Source organism: Silene latifolia, chromosome 5 (assembly GCF_048544455.1).
Source record: "Silene latifolia isolate original U9 population chromosome 5, ASM4854445v1, whole genome shotgun sequence".
Lineage (NCBI taxonomy): Eukaryota > Viridiplantae > Streptophyta > Magnoliopsida > Caryophyllales > Caryophyllaceae > Silene > Silene latifolia.
In genome coordinates, this window is record NC_133530.1 from 26,852,324 (window position 1) to 26,869,248 (window position 16,925).

Sequence of the window (16,925 nt, forward strand, 5' to 3'; positions counted from 1 at the left end):
GGTAAGATAAAGTCTTTGGAAGTACCCGAGTGGAAGTGGGAGTCGATCTCCATGGACTTCATTGTGGGGTTGCCTAGGTCACAGCAAGGTAATAACATGATTTGGGTGATTGTTAAGCGGTTAACCAAGTCAGCCCATTTCGTTCCCATGAAAGATACTTGGTCTAAGATGCAGCTGGCATTGGGTTACAGGAGGCATGTGGTTCGGTTACATGGCATACCTATAGATATCGTTTCTGATCGTGATACGAGGTTCATATCCAAGTTTTGGCAAGAACTGCAAGAGTTGATGGGTACAACTTTGAAGATGAGTACAGCCTTTCATCCGGCAACCGATGGTCAGACGAAACGGACCATCAAGACCTTAGAGGACATGTTGAGGGCATGTGTTATGGAGTTTGGGGGCAGTTGGGAAGACAGGCTTGACCTGATCGAGTTTTCATACAATAACAGTTATCATACGACCATCGGGATGGCACCTTTTGAAGCTTTGTATGGCCGGAAATGCCGAAGTCCAGTTTGTTGGGATGATAGTTCTGAGACAGTGGTTTTAGGGCCACAGCTGGTACAAGATATGGTTGAGCAAGTCCACTTAATTCGGCAAAAGATGAGAGCAGCTCAAGATCGTTAGAAGAGCTATGCCAATTTACACTGTAGGGACATTGAGTTTGCAGTAGGTGACAAGGTCCTTTTGAAAGTGTCACCTATGCGAGGTGTTATGAGGTTTGGGAAAAAGGGTAAGCTAAGCCAAAAGTTTATAGGTTCTTATGAGATTTTGGACCGTGTTGGCGAGGTAGCTTACAGGTTAGCGTTACCACCAGCTTTGGATAGGGTACACAATGTTTTTCATGTATCTCAACTTCGGAAGTATGTGAGCGATCCGTCGTATATCCTTAAGATGGAGAACATCGAGCTTGATGAATCCTTGTCCTACGCCGAGATTCCTAAGGAGGTTCTTGACCGCAAGGTTCGTAAGACCCGGAGTGGTGAGACGGTCTTACTCAAGGTCCTTTGGTCTAATCATAATGTGGAGGAAGCCACATGGGAACCCGAGGAAGCTATGCGAGAACGCTTTCCTACCCTGTTTTATCAGGTATGTTTGGTTACGGGGACGTAACCGTTATCTTTTTAGGGGGGTAGGAGATGGTCGCGGTCGTGTGTTGTCTTGTTTTGTTGTTTTGTTTTGAGTCGGGGTAGAGAATTTTATGGTGACTTGTGTAGTTCTTTGGCGTTGTTACATGTGGTTAGTATAGTCTTGTTGCGTTGTGTTGTGCCGTGTTTTAGAGTGGAGTGTGAACTTCGGGACGAAGTTCTTTTTAAGGGGGGAAGACTGTAATACTACGGATTTTCTTTGGTGACTACTCGACCGAATAGAGCCTACTCGGCCGAGTAGTGCTGTTGTTGTGGGTTGTTTTGGTTCTGCCGATGAGTACACGGCCGAGTATAATGAATACTCGACCGAGTAGAGGATACTCAGTAGAGGATACTCAGCCGAGTATAACTTTACTCGACCGAGTATTCGGTTTGGCGAGTGTTATTTTGACGGTTTTATTAGGGAGTGTTTAAGATTATTTTTATATCCCGCGTCAGTTTTTAAAACATCATTTCAACTTCATCATTTCTACGTTAACCCTAATCTCTCCCTAATCGCTCCCTAATCATCCCATAGCATTGTTGTGTGTGTAATCTTCGGAGTTCTTGCGTATAATTCCTCATTCTACTGTTGGTAAGTTCTATTTCTATGTTATTCGTATTCGTTGGGGTTACTGTGTACATTTACGGAATTGGGAATATGGGGGTTGTGCAATGTGTAATTGTGTTATATGATTATGGTATAGGAGAAGACTTCGTAGAAGAGCCTTTCTGATTGTTTGAGCTCATTCCACTGTTGATTGTTAAGGTAGGGTTTCCCTACTCAGTTACTGTTCTTTGTTAAGACATGTTTGTTGTGTGATTATTGTTATCTGTTGATCATCGGAGTATGGAGATTGTCGTGACGATGTTGGTGTGAGGGTGTTGTGACGGCTGTGATGTCGTGTGATTGTGATTGTGGTGGAGTCACTTGCGGGAGTGGCTTCACACCCTAGTTCGCCCTCCGTGGAACCCGCCACGGGAGGGGATGTGCACATTAAGGGACAGGGATTGTTTGTCGCTCGTTGAGGAGCTGGACTAGGTGGGATCGGCTGCGGTCACCCACTGGCGGTGAGGGTTACCTGTTGCGATGGGTAATCTGGCAGGGCTACACACTTCGGTGTGTAGTCGGTTACAGTGTGAGAATGGAAGATTGGGATTGGACGATGATCAGTTGATTACTTCGTTTGTTGTCTTATATTGATTGAGTAATACTGACCTCGTTGTTGTTTGTGGAATCTGCGGTGATCCATTCGGGGATGGTGAGCAGGCTTGGCAGGTATTGCTAGTGTGAGCTTGGGGACAGTCATGGGAGTGTTGTCATCACCGTCTGAGTCTTAGTTTGATTTCCTTTATTGTCAGACATTGGAGTTGTATTTTGTTGAATCAGTATTTGGATTTGGATGTTGTAAACTTTATACTTTACAGTACTTTAATAAATGTGCTCAGTTCAGACGCTTTTGATATATACTAACCTCGGGCAACCGAGATGGTAACGCACTTTCATGGTAGGATGGTTCTGGTAAGGCACCTTGGTATGAGGGGGTGTTACACTCTCAAAGACACTTTCTTTTGATGACAATCTATCTTGGCTTAATACTTTCCCAACCAATCCATCCCGGCTATCATCTCAAAACCGTCAAAAGGAAACTCTAGCAAGTCTACAGGTAGATCAACTTGCCCAACTATCATAGACACATCTCTATACAACCTCCCACATGATACAGACTCACCCGAAGGTATAAAAACTTTCTCACTTACAGACTCATATACCCTCAAACCTAACCGTTTGACATGACTCGAAGATACAAACGACTGAGATGCCCCCGAATCAAACAAAACAAAGGTATGAATACCGTTAACAAGAAAAGTACCAGTGATAACATGTGCATCATCCTCAGCTGCTTTCTTGTCCATCATGAACAGCTTTCCACTGGTCTTCTGTCCACCTCCCTGGATAGTATTGGCTGATGTGGTCGGCTTAGCACCCGACCCCTGGTTGTTGTTGTTGTTCGTAGCTGGTTTCTGATAAGAATTACCGACATTGCGGTTACCTCCACCCTGATAGCTCTTACTTCCCCGGTTAGACCATGACCCGGACGGTCTATTGCTCGCATAACTCTGTGCAGGTCCCTGAGAATAGCTCCCCCGAGTCGATCCCTGAAAAGCTCCCGGTCCACTCGTGCACTCATGTCTCTTGTGGCCTACACCGCCACAGCCAAAGCAAGTCATCCCCCAAATACCACTACTACTCACACGGCCATGCCCAAAGGAAGCCCCAGCACTGAACCCTGACCCAGCAGAAAACCCTCTAGCTTGATTGTGGTTGCCTTTCTTGTGACTAGATTGGCCACCACCCTCACTCTCAGCCTTTCTTTTCTCACCCACTATCTCCTGAGCCATCTCCACCAACCTCTCAGCTCTCCCAGCCTCTCATAAGCTTCCTTAACATCAGTCAGGACTCCCACAAGTAGCTTATCCATGATCTTAGGGGTCAACCCTCTCTCAAACCTCAGCGTCAGGTTCTCCTCACTCAAACCCATATCCTCAGCATACCTAGACTTCTCATTAAACTACTTGTAGTACTCAGCAACTGATATATCAGATGTCATCTTAAACCCATCAAACTCCTCTCTCAGCTTACTCCTCACATGTTCCGGTATAAACTCTTTCCTCATAGCCCTCCGAAACTCTTTCCAAGGTATAGCAGGTAAGCCCTGGTTCGCATACATCTCCCTAGCACTCACCTTCACCTTATCCCACCACTCGCCAGCTGCTTCCCTCAGGTAGAACGCAGCTTGTTCTACTCTCATCTCATCAGGACAGTGAACCAGGTCTAGTATGTTCTCCATCTTACGATGCCAGTTGTCAAGAAGGTTTGGTTCCCCGGTCCCCTTGTACTCTTTTGGGTTAAACCTCGCTATATAAAGGCAGATCTTAGAGTGATCAACCTCCTTGTCCTTTCCCACTTTATTTAAGGCCTCTGTACAAAGCGATATCATCTATGTTCATGGTCTCAGCTCTCGCATACAAAGCGTTTCTCTTGGGCGGCATCTTGAAACTATATAAGAAAGGGTAGACATAAACATACGCACTAAAATCTCAAAACACGAAAGCAAGCTGCCCAGAACACACTCGATCGAGTGCCTAAACATACTCGATCGAGTAGCGGCTACTCGATCGAGTGCCCACCATACTCGATCGAGTGCCCCGACATCAGACCCCAAACAGACCTTCTGACCTCTAACATACTCGACCGAGTAGCCAGGCTACTCAATCGAGTGACCCCCTACTCGATCGAGTGCCCTATGTACTCGATCGAGTACCCAAAAACCACGATTCTGGTTATAAAAACGTCAAATACTCACTCGATCGAGTCAGACCCAGTAGATCGAGTATCTCACCTACTCGATCGAGTACCCCCTTACTCGATCGAGTCATGCTGACTCGTATATACTACCTGCATGTTATCTCACATATCCCAACATACTATGCAACATTATAAACTCAACATATAATATAGTTAAGCATGCAATTCTACCAAGCTTTTCATATGATCAACAAAACAACTATATCATATTACCAAACGCCACATAGTAAACATCCAACATGCTTCTTTTTCAAACAACAGTTCTATATATTCCACCAACCTTTCATGCACAAACTCAACCTTCTACTTCAAACATCCAACAATTACAGCATACATCACCACATTCACATACAAACTAACAAACATCACATACGACCTTGACATATACCCCCCATGTGACCGGTTCAAAATTGTAGGGCGAGTTCGCGACTTTAGGACGTCTCCCAAGCCTTTGCATTAGCTCCTACAACCTTTACCCCGGGTTCATTTTAATTGACTCCCTATATTCATTATATTCATTGGTTACAGGTTTCAGGATCGTCGCTCTGATACCATTTTGTAAAACCCCCATACTCCAAGTGCCTTACCAGGACCACTTAGGTACAAGGATGCTACCATCTCAGTTACCCGAGGCAATGATAATCAAATAGACAATAACGAAACAACATTTAAATAGTAATACTTTAGCGAAAGGTTACAATCCAAAACCAAAACCAAAACCAAAATACGAATACAAGTTCACAAACCAACTGTCTAGCAACTAACTGAAATGTTTATTAAACTACTAAGGTACAAATGGAAGACTTCTATCATCGAGACGGTGGCACATCCCACTATCCCAAAGAATCGACTCATACCGCTCAATAACTTCTCACCATCTCCGAATGGATCACCACGATTTTAAAACATTAAACGGGATCAGTACTAATCACACAATTTATATAAACCAACAACATAGTAAAACAAAACAAAATCAATCATCACGATATTCTCCGAACTCCAAACCCAACTCCACAATTCTAACTATACACTAAAGTGTGTAGCCCCGCCGAGTGTCCATCGCAACAGTCACTCCTCGCCGCTGGGGACCGCACCGTTCCCACCTAAGCCCCGCTCATCTCCATCGAGCGATAAACCCAAATCCATTAATGTTCACATCCCTTCGTGGCGGGTTCCACAGAAGGCGAATCATGGGCGTGAAGCCACTCCCGCAAGTGACTCCACTCGGCCCGGACGCACCCCAAAGAACACAGATGATACAATCAATCACAACTACAACCAACAATCAAAGCCAACAACCGTCACAATACGAGTATGATAATATTCAACAATCACAAACACCAATCAACACATCATGGGACTAATACTGAGTAGGGAAACCCTACCTGGAAAGCACAACACAATCAGACGATCTCACAGCTGATATCAAAACGCTTCCTCTACGAATCCTCCTCCTAACATACAAACATATAATCACTACCAATCACAAAATACAACAAAACCCCCAATTCCCAATATTAGGGTTTAACCAACTTTTAACGAAATACTATAAAAACGGTATATAGATCTTACCCTCGACGCAAGGATTACTACGGTATAAAGAAAGGTAAAATCCGACCTTCCAAGCTCCGGGATTTGCCAACAATGCGATTGAAGCGAAGAACGTAGTTTGATTTCTCTTTTTGAAAGTAATTAGGTTTAAAAGTGTTTAAAGAAAAGTGACGGAAGTTATCATATACTTAATCGCATTATTAACAAAACCCGACAAATCAACCCCCGTAAACCGGCTACTCGATCGAGTGGCTGAGGTACTCGATCGAGTGCCCCCTTACTCGATCGAGTACCCAACAGGTCAGAAACTATTTATAAGACGCAACTCACCCTTACTCGACAGAGTAAGGCCTACTCGATAGAGTACCCAGAGACTCATAAAACCGTAGTATTACAGATTCTCTACCTAAGGGTTTCCTGCTTACTACTACAGATGGTGGGACCTTTGGAATTCATCCATCCTACATTCAGTTTGTTGAAAGGAATCTTTTCAAGGGAATAGCTGGTGAAGATCCGTGCAAGCATATGGAGTTGCTGACTGATTACTGCTCCACCATTCCTCTAGTTGCTGGGGTGACACAAGATAGGGTTAAGGAAATTCTTTTTCCTTTTTCTTTGACTGATAGGGGAGCAGTAGAAGAAAGTGTAGATTGACCAAAGGATAACTTGTGACTCTTATTTATTTGACACGCAATACATGGATCGGAATTAGAAATACGGAAATTAAATCTAGAATTTAAAGCTTGAATGACTTTATTTGAGGGGTGACCAAGTTGATGATGCCACGAAACTTGACTAGGAGCTACGACTATATGTGCTTGAGGCAGAGTGGGCGTCCAAACATACGACCCATTAATAAGTAGACCTTGAAGAAGGACCGCTCTCGTCGGATTTGCCTTAAAACAAAAGGAAGTGGGTGAGAAAACAGCGTAAGCATTATTGTCATTACAAAATTGAGAGATGGATAATAATTTGCGAGAAATATATGGAACGATCAAAACATTTGTAAATTTAAGAGAGGAATGAGAAGAAGAAATTTGAAAAGAACCAGCGTGCGTTATGGTTAGAGCAGAGCCATCTCCAATGACGAGATCATCCGGACCCTCATACAGATTGTGGAGAGACACAGTATTGAGGTCGTCGGAAATGTGGTGCAAGGCACCACTATCAACAGTCCAAGAGTTTGATGGTTGGGTCGAAGGGTGAGTGGCAGTGTGGGCTTGCGGGGTCGGGCCACGACGCTGACGGGTAGAGAAGACCACTTTGAGATATTTGGCTAGAAAATCTCAACCGTCAGAGACAACATGACCAACTTCGTCACAATAGTGAAAACGGCCTTTGTATGGTTTGGTGTAACCGGGTTGAGGGGAGGTGGAATAGGACGGTTTAGGTGGATAAGAGTTACGGTTTTGATAGTTTGAATGTTGATTATAATTGGATCGATTATTATTGTTATTGCGGTAATTAGCGGCATGAGCAGAGGGATTGAAATTCGAGGAGGCAGGGGAAGCAGAGGTATTCTTAAGACGAAGCTCTTATTGAATCAATTTCTCATGAAGTGCTTCAAAAGAAATTGATGTGTCGCAAGCACGAACTGCCTCGATTACGGAATGGTACTTGTCATAGTTAATACCGTTCAATATTCTAGAAGTGATATCATAGACATCCATTGGATGTTCGAGTAGGGCTAAATCATCGGTGCAAGCTTAGCTTTGATAGCGGTCATCTATTCGGTTATGGACATATCATCAGTATGGGAGATATTCTCGAGACGATCTTTAATTTGAAGACGATGGCCTCGAGAAGAATTAGCAAAGGTGCGGGACAAGGTGGACCAGGCGGTATGAGAGGTTGTATCATTGACGATAAGGGCAGCAATCAGAGGTGTTAGGGTGCCACTGAGTGCACTAAGGATGAGTTGGTCTTGCCTATACCAAGTGGAATAGGCGGGGTTGGGGGCGATGGCGGTTTCAGGTGGGGTAGGGTTAACAGTGATAGTTTTGGGTGGCGGGACCGAGGTGCCATGAAGGTAGGAGAAAAGCTCGAGCCCATTCATGATGGCTATAACTTGAAACCTCCATTGACGGAAGGTGATGGTGTCCTTGAGTTGGATACAGTTGGTGAAGTTGACAAGGGTGAGAGGGTGAGTCGGGTCAGCAGCTTTAACGAGCTGGAGCTGATGGTTTGCCATGGTGATGGTATTCGAAGGTCGAAGGGTAGACACACGATTGAAGAATCGGGATTTTTTTTTGTGATCGTGAGGATCGTATTAGACTCGTTATACCATGAAGAAATTGAAACGGTAAAGATAATTTGTATTGATGATTAAAACAGATTACAAGGTATCATATATATACTAATTATAAACTAACTAATAACCTAAACAAACTCCTAATTCTAGGTTAATAGAAGCTACAAACAAGAGATAGAAAGACTATACAATTGACTAAATAAGTTACACAAAAATAGGAAAGAATTAGTCAAGTTTGTTGAGTTGTTTGTTGCACGTTTGACTTGAGTCATCATTGACGGTTTTTACATTGATATCTTTGATATAGAGAAGGAGTTGGAATGTTCAACAAAATCTTGAATTATAACATTGTGAATGCTTTAACCTTTGCATAATCCTACGACGATAAATATGTCAAATTATCATGTGAAATAGCACAAGTTTGTAATTTCTTTTGCCAAAATCAACTTGGCTCATCTCATATTACCGTTTTACAAGAAGCGCAACCGAGATGGTTGAAAAAGCATGATGCCCTCCTTGAATATAAACGTGTTTAATGACAACAAAAAGCTTGTATAAACAAAGCTAATTTTGTAGATAATAATACCAAGTTTTTTCAAACTCATGCCACAATTAGACGTAGTAGAAATGGTATTAAACGGTTTATAAATAAGAATGGTGATTGTATTACTGATCAAAACATTATTAAGCAAGAAATTATTTCCGAGGAGTTTAAACTTAGGTTTGCGACAAATCATCTTTGTAATTTCGACAAGAATGAGGATTTTAAGTCTATTTGTGGATTAATTACAGACGAAGATAACAGATTTCTTACAGGTAATATTAGTATAGAAGAGGTTAAACAAACTGTATTTCGTTTAGCCACAAATAGATGCCCAGGTCCTGATGGATTTCCCGCAGAATTTTTTCAAAAGTACTGGGATGTTGAAACCCTGTCACTAAAGCAGTTTTAGCATTTTTTCATTCTAGGAATTTACTAAAAGAAATAAATCATACGTTCATACCATTGATTCCTAAAATTGAAAATCCTCAAACACCAAACCATTTTTGCCCGATTAGTCTTTGTTCAACAATTTATAAACGTATTTTAAAAATCATGGCTAATCGTCTTCGAAGTGTCTTGCATAAGATTATACACCCGTTTCAAGGTGCTTTTACACCTAATTGGTTCATTCAAGATAATATTCTTTTAGCACACGAGATTTTCAACTCGCTTAAACGTAAAAAAAGGCAAAGGAGGTTGGATTGCAATCAAACTTGATAGGGAGAAAGCATACGACAGACTAGAATGGAAATTTATCGAGGAGACTTTTAAGCAAATGGATTTTAATGCTAAATGGATTCCATGGATTATGACATGTATAAACACTGTTTCTTACTCAGTGTTAGTAAATGGAATACCGGGAGATGTTTTTAGACCCACACTCGAGGTATTTGACAACGAGACCCACTTTCGCCATATATATATATATATTTATTATGTGCGCCGAGATTTTAGAAAGATCTCTACAAAAATAGTGATGTTAACTCTAGTGATATTGGTATTAGAATTGGATCCGGGGTGGAGAAAATTCATTTTCTCACTTTTGCGGATGACACTATCATTTTCGTTAAAGCCTCTAACCAAAGTTGTAGAACTATTAAATCTATCTTAGATAAATTTTACACGATTTTCGGACAATTTGTTAATTTTGACAAATCCACTTTTCAATGCACTGGGAATATTGAGCGTTCTCTTCGTGAATCCTTTAGAGGCATTCTTCATATGAACGAGGAAGCTCATTTAGGTAAGTATGTAGGATGTCCTATAATTGATAGCAGAGTGACTAAAAATACTTTCGAGAGCTTTATTCAATCTTCTTCCACTCAATTATCGAAATGGAAAGCGAATTCTTTATCCCAAGCGGGTAGACTAGTTCTTGTCAATGCTAATTTAGCCGCGAAGGGAACTTTTCAGATGTAAAGCTTCCTCCTTTCTTCATCGATCCATAATAAATTAGATAAAATTAATAGAGACTTTCTTTGGAATAAGAATCTTTCCCAGCGTTCTCCTAATTCGGTTGGTTGGCATAAAGTTTGTTTACCAAAGTCGTTTGGTGGTTTAGGAATTAAATCTTCTGAAGGAGCTAATAAAGCTCTTCAAATAAAACTTTTATGGAAAATTCTTATGGATAAGGAAAGTATATGGGTCAAAGTGATAACTAAAAAATACTTGAGAAATTGTTCACTCTTTGATCATAAGCCTAATTCATTCTCTTCTTGGCAATGGCGTAAACTTATGAGTCTTCGGACTCCATTTAGAAAAGGGCTGAGATGGCAAGTAGGTAATGGTAGCAACATTAAGTTTTGGTCTGATAATTGGGTTTTTTCACACCCACTTACAAGCAGTATGGTTGATGATGATAGTAACCGTGATCTTAGTCTTTTGGTTAAAGATTTCATAACCTCTGATAAACAATGAGATGTTTGTATATCCAATTTAGTAAACAACGCTATTGTTAATCAGATTACTAACATTCCACTACCTCATAATGATATTCCGGATACCCTCCTTTGAGGGTTGTCCGTAGATGAAAATTTTTCTACCAAAACAGCAACATGGTTAGCACAAGGTTTGTTCGATCAAAGTCTTGAAAAATGTGAATTTCACTGGATTTGGAAATTGAATATTTCTCCAAAGTAAAAATTTTTCCTTTGTAAAGTCTGTGTTGATGGACTCCCAACAAAAGGCAGACTTCTTAAAAGTCATATTAATGTCCCACCTAATTGTGTTTTGTGCAACCATCATATTGAAAACAAAGATCATTTCTTTTACTAATTTCCCTCGATTGGTTTGGTTATCCAAGACATGAATATTATTAGCTTTAACAATTTCTTGTCAAATTATGATAATATTACAAGTCAAAGTTTTCTTATGAAACTCAATTATCTCAAAGATTTAATTCCAAAAGATGATTTCATTAAAATTATATTTATTTGGTGGAATGCATGGTTTTATATATAGAAATGACATTAGCTTTAACAATGTTCATTTCAATATCAGCAAAATTATTATTTATATAATAATAGTATTAAGATCTGGAATGAGACTAGACATAAGGATCTCAACAATCCCGAAAAAGACAAGTCAACTAGAATCAAATCTAGTAGGGAAGAAATCTGGTGGGAGAAACCTAGAAGCGATTTCCTAAAACTAAATTTTAACGGTTTGATAATAGAAGACAATAAAGCTGCTTTAGAATATTGTATAAGAGATCATATGGTAAAGTCATTGTGTTAGGAGCAAAAGAGTGCGGATCTAATAGTATTTTTGTTGCGGAAGCTCTCGCTTTAAAAGAAGGTGTTTTAGCCGCTAAACAGTTAGGAATCTCAAAGTTAATTGTGGAGATTGATAATTTATGTGTTATTAACTCACTTCGTAATATGGCAAATTATCAATGATGTGAAATTAGACCTTCATTTATTCGATGAAGTGATAATTAAACATTGCTTTCGTGAAGCCAACAAGGTTGTTGACTTCATGGCTTCTATTGGACATTTATATTTATGTCCAACTCTTTCGAGATGTTTTGAAAGCCGGTGGCTTCAACTTAACTCACTCATTCGAAAGGATGAGATAAGTTGGTCCTACCCTAGAGGATCAAGCTAATTTTCTTACCTTATCAAAAAAACAAAAAAAAAAGGACTATCATCTAAAAACAGAACATACTCGGACCGATTTAGATCTAAGTTTTAGACCAAATGTACGTTATGGTGTCACACACAACTACCTTTGCCAAAACTTTCTCATGTCTCTGTCTTAAATCGAGTACAAAGAACCGTGTTGCGTAGAATGGAATATATTTTGTACATGTGGTCAAATTGCAGCTTGGAATACTCTTGTTGAAGACTAAAATCGAACACAAATTCTCAGAACATTCTACAAAATTGAGAAGCCAAATATTATTTCTCTTACATTCATTTAAACAAAGACGGAAAATTAAAACAAAGTTTGTAGGTCCAACTTCAAGAAAGGAGCCATTAGGAAACTTGGTTCAAATTTTCTCCACACATTAGGGGAGTACACAAGGGACCATGCAAAAACGAGTGCATCAAATTACCTTTGTTTGTACGGTTAGTATCCTTTAAGACGGTTTTAACTTAAAAAAAGAATAATATTATTTTATAATAAAAAGTCACAATTAAAATTGTCATTTTATGAAAATAAATTGATTGTAATTTTTATTAGGAAATATTCACATTTTATCGTAAAATAACCACATTTTATCAGTCTTAATTTCAGGCAGATTCAGCCGTTAGAAATGAGAATTTACCAAGTTTGTAACTTTGTATGGCTCTCAATCTCTCTTGCTAGTCAAACAAAACAAATTAAGGCTCTCAATGTGACACCAAGCACCTCTTGTGAGTTGTGACACTATAAAACCAAACTAAAAGGCCCTTTTTAACCTCATACCTTCGTAAATTCCAAGAGAATTTCCTAGAGCAAAACTTCATTCTTGAGCAAACCAAACTAAGAAGTTTTACAAATGGCCAATTCAATCACATCGACCGCATTTAAGGGTGGTGTAGGCTCGTCTTTTGCATCCGGCGAGAACTATGCCATGCTAGCAAAATCGATTCCAAGTCATACCCAAATTTCATTTAAGCCGACTCGTGCTCGGCCCATGATGAAAAACGTTAATGAAGGAAAAGGAGTATTTGCACCCTTAGTGGTTGTTACTAGGGACATCATTGGGAAAAAGAGGTTTAACCAACTTAGGGGCAAAGCAATAGCTCTCCATTCACAGGTATAACTCTACTGAAACATTTAAATCGAAACTGACACATTTCATTTCATTCGCGTCAACTGATCCCAATTTTTTCCCCGAGCTAGAGGCTAGTAGTGTTTCCAAAGCAACATCAAACATGGACCTTTTTAGTTAAAAAAATTTCACTCTCGCTAAATTCCTCATTTTCTATCGATTATAAACCTTTTTAGTTCCGCCTCTGATTGCTGTCGACTAATTGGTGGAAGTAATTGTCTGGACAGGTGATCACAGAGTTTTGCAAGTCAATAGGTGCAGATGCTAAACAAAGACAAGGATTGATCCGACTGGCGAAGAAGAATGGGGAAAAACTTGGGTTCCTTGCATAAGTTAATTTTTGTGTCAAATTTTTGATGAAATTGTTTCTCGCAGAAATTAGATATGATTTGTATACATAGTGACTCGTACTGTAGAAGTTACATTTTTCATTGTTTTGATTTTTTGATGGAGTTTTGTAGATTATATACACTTGAAATCTCATATGAATTTCATCCATTCGTTTCCCGTTGCCACCCTTTTTTTTTCCCACCACGCAAGCCAGTTTGAGCACTTTCTCATCTGTCACAATTGAATCAATTTATAACTCAAGCAACATTAGGCTACAGATTCGTTTTGAAACTCTCCCCCCTCGTACAGTACGTACTTGTTTGAAACCAAAAAAGAAATGGCAATGCCTGCCTAAGATATGCATTCCCGGGATAAACCGGTGACAGTGAGAACGTGTAATCAGAACGGGCAAGGTTAGTTATCAATCAATTAATTCTACTCCGACATGGGTCTGCCAGAGTAAGGTTGGGTTAATTTTACCCAAGTCTAGTTTGGAGATAATTGAACAGTTGAACACAACCTAACTGAGCAGCCTGTGTCGGATAAATAACATAGATAAAGCACATAAGAGTAGCAAATAAGGTCAGGCTCACAGACAATGGATGGCATAAATCCACTAAATTCTAGTCTAGAATAGAAAATCTGAAAACACAAACTGTTGTCGCATGTCTCGGACAATATAGCCAATTCATTAAGAAACTACAAGCATTCATCGAGTGTTCAAAACAAAAACAAAATGATAATCTATTAGGAAAAACTTGTCTCAGACAATAGCATTAGCTGCACTTGCGATTCTAGGCCACAGATCAGCACACTCCTTTCCGATGGGACCAGTGATTGCAGATCCTGAAACAAATAAACTACATCAGTCGAAAATTCTATCTTATGCTTGAATATTTAACAATGAATGCAGGACAAGAAGCCATTATACAATGAAAATAAGCTAATAGCAAAAATCTGTAAAAAAAAATTATCGAGATTAATCCAATGGTAAATCAAGAAACAATCATTATACCTTTCATTTCACCCTTGGGATTGACAATTACTCCAGCATTATCTGCAGACGTGACCAACAGCAAGATTATGAGAAAAACTAGAAACTTACAAGAGTTTATTACCAAAAGAAAAATATCATGGCTAATCAACATTGACATGATATCTGAAAATGCAAGAGATCTTGGATCTGATTCCAAGAATCGTGTGCAATAAACCTAGCACCAAAACCCCTAATGTAACATAAATAGACGAGGAAATGTGTAATCACCAAAAGGAAAGGAATTGTAATAAAACAAAGTACTTCAAAAACAGACAACAAAGAGAGGAAATGTAAGAGCCTCACTACTATAGAAACTATAAAAAGAGGTGATAATTGCAAGTACGAACCTTCAAAGTACATGAAGACACCGTCCTTTCGGCGCCATGGCTTGCGCTGCCTGACAATAACAGCTGGCATAACCTTCTTACGCAGATCAGGCTTACCCTTCTTGACAGTAGCCATGACCATGTCACCAACACAAGCAGAGGGCAACCTGTTAAGCCTACCCTTGATTCCCTTGACGGAAATGATGTACAAATTCTTGGCCCCTGTGTTATCAGCACAATTTACAGTGGCTGCCACTGGCAAACCCAGTGACATCCTGAACTTGTTTCCCGCACTACCTCCACGTCCTGACAAAATCCAGCAAAACAACCACATGATTAAAAAACACATCACACAGATAAAACAAGATCATTCATTGCTAAGTCATTTCAGTTCACATGCAGCGTGCTACTACAAATACGCGTAGTAATTACATGAAATGAGTCTGAGCCACACTGCAGCAAGGATAGAGAGCACATGTCATAAACCCGCTAATGGTTTCATTCAAAAAACAAAACTACAATGACAGGAGAAGCTCATAGGTTTGTATAGTGATACAAACTCTCCTCTCAAATCAATGTGGCGCATTTTGAAACGTTTATATGAATTTGGCAATCACAGAAAGAGAAACCCGTAACCAACTATAACAACTAGTTTTTCGAACCATTAATTTTCATAAACCCTACCCGTAAATTTTCATCACTCCATTAATTTCTACTAATCCTACTCAATAACAAGTAACAACACGATTACGACAACAAATCATGAATCCATCAATTTTTTTTCAATTTGTACCGATTAGACAACAATCATGAGTTGCAGATCTTGCAACAATCTTATATCAATCATTACAATCAAGGTATCCAATCATATAAACACAAACTAAATCCCTCTAATAAAACCACAATATAAAATCTCTACACACTTTGAAATGTGAACATTAGAACTGTATATCTAACAGAACCCATGCTCTTTAACACGGGTACATACCGTCATACCCAAGTGTCGGATTCGGCTACTTTTAAAGTTTTTGGTCTGAACTTAACTATCGGGAAGTGATACCAATGTCTAAGTAAGTGTCAAGCATCGGATACGCGTACGCGAGCTCATAAGAGCGATTAAATAGAACAATTTGCACTCATTAAAATGAAATAATCTAAGCTATGATATGAAACTAGGTTAACATAAGATCAAATAAACAAGATCAATAGAATTATAGAAATCGGAAGATAAAGAGTGAAAATGTTACCTCGCTTCGACATCTTCGACGGCCAGAAATGAAAGAGAAATGAGAAGGTTAGGGTTTTGAGGTGGATTTATACGCATTCGGATGACGGATATACGAGTACTTAGCCCATTAGGGTTTTGGGCTTTTTGGATACCACACTCAAGTCTCCAAATGACGGTTTTATAGCCCTGATATTGAAACCGCAACTCTCTTATGAAGCCGTCTTTGGGTTTTTGAGTGGATATTTTGTAGCAGTTAGGTCCTGTTCTTTTGGACTTAATTTCAGTTCTAATAAGTTCAGTTCAGTTCAGCTCAATTCAGTTCAGTTCAGTTCAGTTCAGCTCCATTCAGTTCAGTTCAGTTCAGTTCAGTTCATATTAGTTTATTTCAACATTATTATTATTATTCTTATTGATATCATTATTATTTTTTATAGTGTATTTACTGTTGTTATTATTATTGTTGTTATTACTAGTCTTAAACCCGTGCAAATTGCACGGGATGCTATTTTAAAAATTGTTATTAATAAAAATAGTAAAACGGTCTTGTCTCATGTATATATACTCCCTCCTATCAACTCTTTTCTTCCCTATTTCCTAAAACGGATTATTCAGGTTTTCTTCCCCTTTCCTTTTTGAGAAAGTTTTTATTAATATTATACTCTTACCTCTTTCCACTCATCAAACCCCACTATATACTTTATTAATATTTAATTCTAATTATTCCTACCTCTCACCAATAACCAAACCCCACCCATCTCCTTTATTAATATTTAATCATAATTATTCATACCTCTCTCCAATTACCAAACCTCACTCATATATTTATCAATATTATACTCCGCACCCTTAATCTCCGTGCCCACTTCAAAGGGGAAAAAAAAGGATGGATGGGAGGGAGTAT

At 39.4% G+C, this 16,925-nt stretch overlaps 1 protein-coding gene across 1 annotated transcript; it reads right to left on the reverse strand.

The window, feature by feature from the left end:
• Positions 1-13,959: 13,959 nt before the first annotated feature.
• LOC141657101 (large ribosomal subunit protein uL14) lies at positions 13,960-16,157 on the reverse strand. Its single transcript, XM_074464233.1, has 4 exons — positions 16,044-16,157; positions 14,818-15,102; positions 14,450-14,491; positions 13,960-14,280 (listed from the first exon to the last, which is right to left on the reverse strand). Exons 1-4 carry the CDS (start codon positions 16,054-16,056, stop codon positions 14,198-14,200), a joined length of 423 nt encoding a protein of 140 aa, XP_074320334.1. The 5' UTR covers positions 16,057-16,157; the 3' UTR covers positions 13,960-14,197.
• Between the last annotated feature and the right edge of the window lie 768 nt (positions 16,158-16,925).

Excerpts from the sequence above, each read along its gene's own strand:
- LOC141657101 (XM_074464233.1), bottom strand. Across the intron at positions 14,492-14,817 it reads TGTCTTCATGTACTTTGAAG|ATAATGCTGGAGTAATTGTC; the intron begins GTTCGTACTTGC and ends TCACGTCTGCAG. Across the intron at positions 14,281-14,449 it reads TCCCAAGGGTGAAATGAAAG|GATCTGCAATCACTGGTCCC; the intron begins GTATAATGATTG and ends TATTTGTTTCAG.